Here is a 9,774-nt window from a genome sequence, read left to right on the forward strand (position 1 = left end):
AAACTGTGGGGATTGGGGATTAATCGTATTAAAGGGAACCTGTCACCCCGAAAATCGCGGGTGAGGTAATCCCACCGGCATCAGGGGCTTATCTGCAGCATTCTGTAATGCTGTAGATAAGCCCCCGATGTTACCTGAAAAAGGAGAAAAAGACGTTATATTATACTTACCCAGGGGCGGTCCCGCTGCTGGTCCGGTCGGATGGGCGTCTCTGGTCCGCTGCGGCGCCTCCCATCTTCTTTCCATGACATCCTCTCCTGATCTTCAGCGGCTCCGGCTCCGGCGTACTTTGCTCTGCCCTCTTGAGGGCAGAGGATAGTACTGCAGTGCGCAGGTGCCGGAAAGGTCAGAGGCCCGGCGCCTGCGCACTGCAGTACTTTGTCTGCCCTCAACAGGGCAGAGCAAAGTACGCCTGCGCCGGAGCCGTGGCTGAAGATCAGAAGAGGACGTCATGGAAAGAAGATGGGAGGCGCCGCAGTGGACCGGAGACGCCCATCCGACCTGACCAGCAGCGGGACTGCCCCTGGGTGAGTATAATATAACGTCTTTTTCTCCTTTTTCAGGTAACATTGGGGGCTTATCTACAGCATTACAGAATGCTGCAGATAAGCCCCTGATGCCGGTGGGATTACCTCACCCGCGAATTTCGGGGTGACAGGTTCCCTTTAACCTAGGTAGTGCATTCCAAAGAATGGGCACAGCACGTGTAAAGTCTTGGAGACGGGAGTGGGAGGTTCTGATTATTGAGGATGCTAACCTGAGGTCATTAGCGGAGCGGAGGGCACGGGAAGGGTGGTAGATTGAGACCAGAGAGGAGATGTAGGGTGGTGCAGAGCCATGGAGTGCTTTGTGGATGAGGGTAGTAGTTTTGTACTGGATTCTGGAGTGGATGGGTAGCCAGTGTAATGACTGGCACAAGAAACTCATTGATGGTTACCGGAAGCGGTTGGTTGCAGTTATTTTGGCTAAAGGTTGTGCAACCAAGTATTAGGCTGAGGGTGCCAATACTTTTGTCTGGCCCATTTTTGGAGTTTTGTGTGAAATGATCAATGTTTTGCTTTTTGCTTCATTCTCTTTTGTTTTCTCATTTAAGACAAATTAAATGAAGATAATAATAACAAAGAATGTGTGATTGCAATCATTTTCAGGAAGAAACTGAATATTATCTGACAGAATTGCAGGGGTGTCAATACTTTTGGCCACAACTGTATCTCATAATGCGCCAATGAACAATATAGTGTGCCGTTGCATTTTCCGATCATCCATAATAAATTGAGAACACTCTCAAAAGAAAAGTGACACAGTATTGCACTATTATAAAACCGGAAGAGAAAAACTGAAAAATACTCGAAAAAGAGCCGTTAGCTAGATAACCTGTAAACGAAAAAACATTATAAAAATACACAAAAAAGGGGGTATATGTCCAAAAAGGGTAAGTATATGTATAATAACACCAATACTTATACGTGCAGAATTATCTTATTGGTGCATACATGCTTATTAATAAAAGAAATACCAATGGTCATGGAATAAAATGATGACTGCAGCATTAATAAGTGATGAGTGCAGCATTAATATATATACCATATGACAAATATATCAAGTCAATAAATATGACTGATACATGCATTAAACTACATTAAAATACATACAAGGATGCAGTTAAAAGGAGAGGTCATATCCAAATAGTTAATTTTAGTAAACATCCAAATGGGTGTGCATCAACACACATATACACATACACATATACATATATATACTGTGTATATACATGTGAGCACATATGCACCCACCTAAAAAGAAAAGTACATACAATCACTAAGGATACTTTCACACTTCCATCTTTTCAGATCCGTCACAATCCGTAGTTTTTTCAGAATGCAGGATCCTGCATTTTCCCATAGACTTGTATTAGCGACGGATTGTGACGGATGGCCATCCGTTTCATCCGTCGTGCACTGGATCCGTCGTAGAATAGCGGTCCGTCATGCAGAGAAAACGTTCATTGTAACGTTTTTTGTGCACGTCGGAAAATCGGTGAGCGACGCATCCTGCGCTGCCCGTCGTCGGCTCCAATGGATGCCTATGGACGCAGGATCCGTCGCTGACCGTCACACGCAGGAACCCAGCGACGGATCCAGTTTTTCCCTTCTGAGCATGCCCGGAAGGATTTTCACGTCCAGGTCTCTCTCTATCTCACTCTCTCAAAGCACAGTGAATAATGTGTATGGGTTTCTCCAATCTATGTATACATTTATCTGACAGAACGAAAGGCCATCAGCAGACCCCCGGCTCTCATGACAACCCAGAGATTAATGTTTTGAAAATGATAAATTATTCAGGGCTGATCATCTGACCCAGAATTGTGTTGTAGTGATTATGGGCTTTTACCATGTTGCTTTGCTTTCTTTTCTTCTAGATTTAATTAAGGAAGAAACTAAATTGCAAGATAACCAAGGTTTGTCTTCAGTGGCCTGCATAAATACAAATGCAAGCGACAAAGAAGTTAAAGCAGACCATAAAACCTCTAAATGGAGAAAATCCCAAAAAAGACGGGTCAGGTACATTAGCAAACGTATAACCAAAACGGATGCCCTTAAGCATATATCTAAAGATGAAAAACCACCAGAAGTCTCAGCTATTAAGAGTCAATTTTCTACAAATGAAGATGAAAACTTAAAGAGTTGTGCCACAAATATCCTCAGTTCCTGCTTACCTAATGAAATAAAACCTAGAAATGTGAATTACACTGCTAATGATCATCCACAGGGAAAACATTTAGCTTCTCAAGCTAGGCAACTGTTTACTTGTCCTGAAGAAATTTCCGCAGGAGACTACGTAGATGTGAAGCGTAGTCATCCAGAGGTCGCATCTTGTATAGGAGAAACCTCTATGGATACTTTTACAGGTACATCCTGTGCGCAGGCAAAATATTTGCATACTCAAATTAAGGAAGAAATTGTACCGACAGAAACTGACAGTTATGGACCCACACATTATCAGTCCACTCATGATCAGGAGGAGTCATGGCAAAAAGTAAATGACACAGGAGCTAATATTTACGCAGTGGGCCCTCCTCAATACACACCAGCTGATATTAAGAAGGAACCGGTTCTTTGTGAAGAAGAAAACTATCTAAATTCTTGTATTTACAGCCCATCCAATCACATGCAAATACAATATACACCCAAACAAGTTAAAGAGGAACCCATCTCTCAGGAAGAGGGCTATGAACTGTACATCCCTACAGACTGTGCCCAAATACAGTCAACTCCTGGGCAAGCACTGAAGAGAATGAACGATGTTACAAAAGCAAGTAAGAGATGTTCTGTCACAAAATACAGGGATTGGCATAAAGCACCTGAAAAGGTGCCGTATGTGAACCACCGGACCACCCAGGCTGAAGTAGATGGTATGTATATCTGCTCCACATGTGAGAAAAGCTTCACCTCCCACTTTGGCCTCATTAAACACCAGGCAATGCACAATGGAAGTAAGGTATCTTGTCCACAGTGCGGAAAGTTATTTTTCTATAAGTCAAGCCTGGTCATACATCAAAGAATCCATACGGGGGAAAAACTTTTTGTTTGTCCTGTATGTAACAAATGTTTCACCAACAACTCCAATCTGGTTGTACATCAAAGAATTCACACAGGAGAGAAACCATTTGTGTGCTCTGAATGTGGTAAACGTTTTGGACACAAAGGTCACCTGAACCGGCATCTCAGAACTCACGAGACAGAGAAACCAGCCACTAATGTTGAGAAATATGTTGACAACAGGTTGCAAAACCATTGGAATTCCCATAAAAGAAATGGCTGGTCCCACAACATTTATGACACTGGCGCTTATTGTATATATGACAAAAGTGTTTAGTGGATGATAGGTTTCAGACATGAATACCATTTATGAGTATCTGTGTGATCCTGAAGTGCCCCTTTCATTTGTAGATTAAAATGAAATGTATAAAAAGAACATATATTTTGTGTTTCTTAAATCTCTGAGAGCATTCTGTGACTAACATGACCGGCTACTTTTATCACTTTTATCACTTATATTTTTACTGTTTTATGTCTTTTTGTGCAGGATGACACCTATATTGATATTTGTTGATATTAAAGTGGCAGGAGAAGCAAGCTACATTCTACTTTTTATGTCACTCCCAGAGTAGTCATCATTTTACCAGCTGTCAATCACATCTCTGGTCAATGTTCTTAAATCAGGCTTAAAGGGAATCTGTCAGACCTCCCGCACCTCACCGTGCCCAAGCTATTGATATGCCCATGTAGCTCTTTCAATCACAAGTCAACCTTTACATTGCCAGTCCATTCCTCCATTACTCAGAAATCAGTGCTTGAAATTATATGCAAATGAGGCTGAAGAGCTATTTAAATGTGAAACCTCTGTCACTCCAGCTCTATTCCCCACCCAGTGCCGCCTCCTACTGTTTGACTGACAACCTTTATGTTGTGAGACTTCAGACAAAGGAGTAGTCAGTTAAGCAGCACTGGGCAGTGAATAGAGCCGGTGTGACAGAGGTGTCCGATCTACAAATACAGGTCCTTCTCAAAAAATTAGCATATAGTGTTAAATTTCATTATTTACCATAATGTAATGATTACAATTAAACTTTCATATATTATAGATTCATTATCCACCAACTGAAATTTGTCAGGTCTTTTATTGTTTTAATACTGATGATTTTGGCATACAACTCCTGATAACCCAAAAAACCTGTCTCAATAAATTAGCATATCAAGAAAAGGTTCTCTAAACGACCTATTACCCTAATCTTCTGAATCAACTAATTAACTCTAAACACATGCAAAAGATACCTGAGGCTTTTATAAACTCCCTGCCTGGTTCATTACTCAAAACCCCCATCATGGGTAAGACTAGCGACCCGACAGATGTCAAGAAGGCCATCATTGACACCCTCAAGCAAGAGGGTAAGACCCAGAAAGAAATTTCTCAACAAATAGGCTGTTCCCAGAGTGCTGTATCAAGGCACCTCAATGGTAAGTCTGTTGGAAGGAAACAATGTGGCAGAAAACGCTGTACAACGAGAAGAGGAGACCGGACCCTGAGAAAGATTGTGGAGAAGTGGAAACATCCATAGCCACCGTGCACAGGCGTGTGCAGGAAATGGGCTACAGGTGCCGCATTCCCCAGGTAAAGCCACTTTTGAACCATAAACAGCGGCAGAGGCGCCTGACCTGGGCTACAGAGAAGCAGCACTGGACTGTTGCTAAGTGGTTCCAAGTACTTTTTTCTGATGAAAGCAAATTTTGCATGTCATTCGGAAATCAAGGTGCCAGAGTCTGGAGGAAGACTGGGGAGAAGGAAATGCCAAAATGCCTGAAGTCCAGTGTCAAGTACCCACAGTCGGTGATGGTGTGGGGTGCCATGTCAGCTGCTGGTGTTGGTCCACTGTGTTTCATCAAGGGCAGGGTCAATGCAGCTAGCTATCAGGAGATTTTGGAGCACTTCATGCTTCCATCGGCTGAAATGCTTTATGGAGATGAAGATTTCATTTTTCAGCACGACCTGGCACCTGCTCACAGTGCCAAAACCACTGGTAAATGGTTTACTGACCATGGTATTAGTGTGCTCAATTGGCCTGCCAACTCTCCTGACCTGAACCCCATAGAGAATCTGTGGGATATTGTGAAGAGAAAGTTGAGAGACGCAAGACCCAACACTCTGGATGAGCTTAAGGCCGCTATTGAAGCATCCTGGGCCTCCATAACATCTCGGCAGTGTCACAGGCTGATTGCCTCCATGCCACGCCGCATTGAAGCAGTCATTTCTGCCAAAGGATTCCCGACCAAGTATTGAGTGCATAACTGAACATTATTATTTGATGGTTTTTTTGTTTGTTATTAAAAAACACTTTTATTTGATTGGATGGGTGAAATATGCTAATTTATGGAGACAGGTTTTTTGGGTTATCAGGAGTTGTATGCCAAAATCATCAGTATTAAAACAATAAAAGACCTGACAAATTTCAGTTGGTGGATAATGAATCTATAATATATGAAAGTTTAATTGTAATCATTACATTATGGTAAATAATGAAATTTAACACTATATGCTAATTTTTTGAGAAGGACCTGTAGTAGAAATAGATAGAGTTTTATGCACTCCTATATTTAGACGTGGAAAAATAATCAATTTTTAGAAGACACCTTCGGTACTCGAAACATGACACTTCTGGTATAATTGAATTGGATCAAAGATTTTTAATTCACAGCCAACAAATGAAAAGAACAGAACATAGTTTCCAGCTTTTCGGCACAAAACCCTTCATCAAGGATATCTATGTATGAAAAAAAAAATACTAAAATGAAAATCAGCCAAAGCATGCTATATAATTTGATCAACATCATGTTTCCTTTATTAAGATCCTAAATATATACAATACATCAATGCAGATAGTTAATATACATGAAACTATTTTTCGTTAATTTGATGTAGGTGTAAATCATCTTCATAGGGAATACAGCCCATCCAAAGAAATGGAGGTGAAAGTAAAACTAAAAATAAGCCACTAAGATAATGCAAGAAAGTAGTCTCAATCATGTTTATGATATTGATAAATGAAATATGATGTTGATCAAATTATACTGTATGCTTTGGCCATTTTTCTTTTTTTTATACATGGATATCCTTGATAAAAGCATTGGAAACTATGTTCTGTTCTTTCCATAAATCTACAAATAGTATGCAACTGAGGCTGAAAACCTATTATTATTTATTATTAAACCGCCATTTTATTCCATGGCGCTTTACATGTGAGTAACAGAGAAACAGATTGGCTATGTAAAGATATTGCTGGACTTGTCTTTGAAAGAGTTACATGGGCATAAAAATAGTTTGGGATGTGAAATTCTGCTGACAGATTCCTTTTTGACCCTCTCGCCGAATTTTCAAATCTGTACGCCACGGTCCGAGCACAGACCGACTGCCGGCCTAATGACCACCTCATTGAATAGGCTGTCAAGATTGGATCAGGAGATAAGCGGACAGTCCGAGCTCAGACCTTGTCTCACAGATATGTGAATGCAGGAGAACAGTTTCATAGTTGATGGTATCCAAGAAGTATCGTTTCTCCTTGCGGAGATTGACATGCTAAGCATGCCGAGATGAGACTTAAAGCCGCAATGCTCTCTCTCTCCCGGAACAGGAAGTCCAAACTCTATCCCCGGGTAAAAAAAAGTCGGATCCAGTAAAAAAACGGATCCGTCGCATTGTGAAGGGTTAAACTAAGAAAAATTAAAGCAGGCTTCATTTTGTGCTTTTCGACTCCATCTTGCAGTTTTAAGATGAATTTTGTTACTAGGATAAGTTCACAGCTGTTATGAGACCTTGATTGTTTCAACCTGGACAGGACATGAGACTGAAGGTGTATTGTTCTACGAGTCTTTGACCTGCAGACTGTTCCTGCATTCTTATAGGTTAAGAACTGTGAGCGTGTTCTTATGTTGATTGGTTGAATTGTAACTTGTTAAGATTATGAAAAGTGATACACAATAAATGGGGGCCAGAGATCTGCTCAATCCTCCCAGAGACACATGTCTCCGTCTGGTCATTTTCAGTTGCCGGCAACGCTCTGTAGATCAATTTCAAAATCACTGAGTCAACCGTGAAGGATCACTTTAGATCCTCCCTCAACAGCTTGGCGCCCAACGTGGGGCCCCAAACAGGAACGCTTCTGCCCCTGGAGGACAAGACAAAGGACCCTCGGACCGGACACAGGCACTGGAAATTGGGACTGATCATCCCCCACAACAACCACGGTAAGTTGGCAGTTATATATTCAGACTGACCGTTTGGTGTGGTTTTCCAGTGTTTGTTGCTGCAAAGAGGATCTGAGGTTTGTCCCCGATGGTGGTGTGATTCTTGGGTGAAATCATATAGAGGTGTAGTTCCGTTGGGGACCCAGTGCTCGAACCGTACCTCATAAGGGACGGACACCCTGGATTGACCAGTGATGTAATTCTCTTTATAGTCAAAATATCCTGAAATCCTGATCACTGTTAGAATCAGGCGTGGTGAGGTGATCAAAGATGGGTACGATGCGTGACTCAGGAATATATAGATATATATGTCCAGAGGTGTCCGGAGGGTTAGTCTGAGACGCCCTCCTCCTTTCACTGAGTACCGCGTTTTTTGGGTTGTCCCAGTGGGGGACGGGTAGACCCGGTGGAGCAGACTACGGCTGCACTAGTACTGTGCACAACTGAAGTAAGGATATTTAACTCTAAAGGAGAATCAGTTTCCATGGAAGAAAAAGAATTTGTGTGATGAAGGTTTTGTAGAAATTTATTAAATCTGAGAACTGCTGCATTCTGTTTCTGTGTGAAATTTCTAAATACCTGATGGGAGGGGTGAATCAAACGGCTGCGCGATTGCTTTCTCTGTTCTGGGTTGAGGAATGCTGTTAATTCTTATCTCCGCTCAAGTCTCGGATGGGAGGGGGCATGTAGCTGCGCTCAAGATTCTCTGTATATTCTGTCCTTGGTGTAGTACGCGCTGGGAGATCTGTGTTTTGTTTAAAGCAACAGTACTGTATTGACGTAGAAATAAATATTGTAAGTTGAAGTTGGAAGTTGAAAGTGAAATATGGTGCCTAGTTTTAGAAGGAAACTTGTAAGTGATTGTTTGGTTATCAGTGTGATTGAAAGATTGGTAAAAGATTCACCTGCTTCAAGTTGAGTGATTGATATATAGCAAATTGAGGATCAACAGAGGAAGTGAGTTGATTGTTTCTGTTATTGTTACGTTGAAAAAGGAAAGTTGTGTACACCTATGACAAAAAACTGGATGTTTTGTGGTGCAAGAAGGAACTGAGAAAGTGACTAAGATTAATGTGCCAGAGAGACAATTAAAAATTTGGGACAGGGGGGCTCCCTGTTAGATGATATGGTCCCTCCCCAGGAAATTAAGCCTCTTCTCCCGACTGTAAGCCCTATGCCCCTTAACCCCAAGACACCAATATATCCTGGACTGCCGAGAAGTTTTATGGGCGTCTTATGGCAGTATTTAAAGATCTGGGATTCTCATTGTATAATAAAGCCCATTCACACCTTTTTGTGGCAGCTTTAATGTCCAGCCTCAAATCTGAATTGAAAGAGGCAATAATGTCAGTTAGACCTGATATCGAGACTTCCACTCCAGATGATGCATTAAAAATAGTGAAAAAGTTTTCAGAAGAACTTACCCCGCTCTGCATCAGCAGGGAAATTAAAGGTTAAACCAGCAGCCGCAGCGATTCCTGCTCCACCCTCAGCCCCCCACCCCAGCTACAAGGACAGCTCGTTCCTTATCAGTAGCCTGGCAGCGGCAGCAGTAGACTCCGGCTCCAGCCCTCCTCCCATACACAAATCCAGTCCCATACTCCAATATCTCTTTTAACCCGATGTCTGGGAATCTCCCTCCCCAGCCCCTCTATGTCAATTCTCAGATCAAGAGCTTGTTTTAATTGGAGTAGATGGCAGACCCAATAAACATACTCCTAAAAAACCCATCCCTGTGGGACCTTTCCCTGAAGTTACTGCTCAGTTCGAAATCTCTCACGCATGTCTGGTAAATTTACGGGGGGCAGATTTATTATCACAGTTCCGCTCCAGAATACAATTCCAAGATGATGGTCAGATGGTCCTTACGTTACATAACCCCTATGCAGATGAACACAATGAGGAGATTCTATATCCTACATGCCCTTCCCACAGTTATGATGGCCCTGGTAGGCCCAGATCCACCCCCAATAAT

General features: G+C 42.1%; 1 protein-coding gene across 2 annotated transcripts in view; it reads left to right on the forward strand.

Moving 5' to 3' along the window:
* The window catches only part of LOC138665406 (gastrula zinc finger protein XlCGF53.1-like), a 33,660-nt gene extending 26,090 nt beyond the window's left edge, over window positions 1-7,570 (forward strand). The window contains exon 5 of one of the 2 annotated variants that reach the window (XM_069752853.1): window positions 2,420-7,570. In XM_069752853.1, coding sequence (XP_069608954.1) covers window positions 2,420-3,876 — 1,457 coding nt within the window. In that variant the 3' untranslated portion in view covers window positions 3,877-7,570. The remainder of the gene's footprint in view (window positions 1-2,419) is intronic. The other variant, XM_069752854.1, reaches the window with a different exon arrangement.
* The last annotated feature ends 2,204 nt before the right edge of the window (window positions 7,571-9,774 follow it).

The sequence above is a fragment of the Ranitomeya imitator genome, chromosome 2, assembly GCF_032444005.1.
Source record: "Ranitomeya imitator isolate aRanImi1 chromosome 2, aRanImi1.pri, whole genome shotgun sequence".
NCBI lineage: Eukaryota > Metazoa > Chordata > Amphibia > Anura > Dendrobatidae > Ranitomeya > Ranitomeya imitator.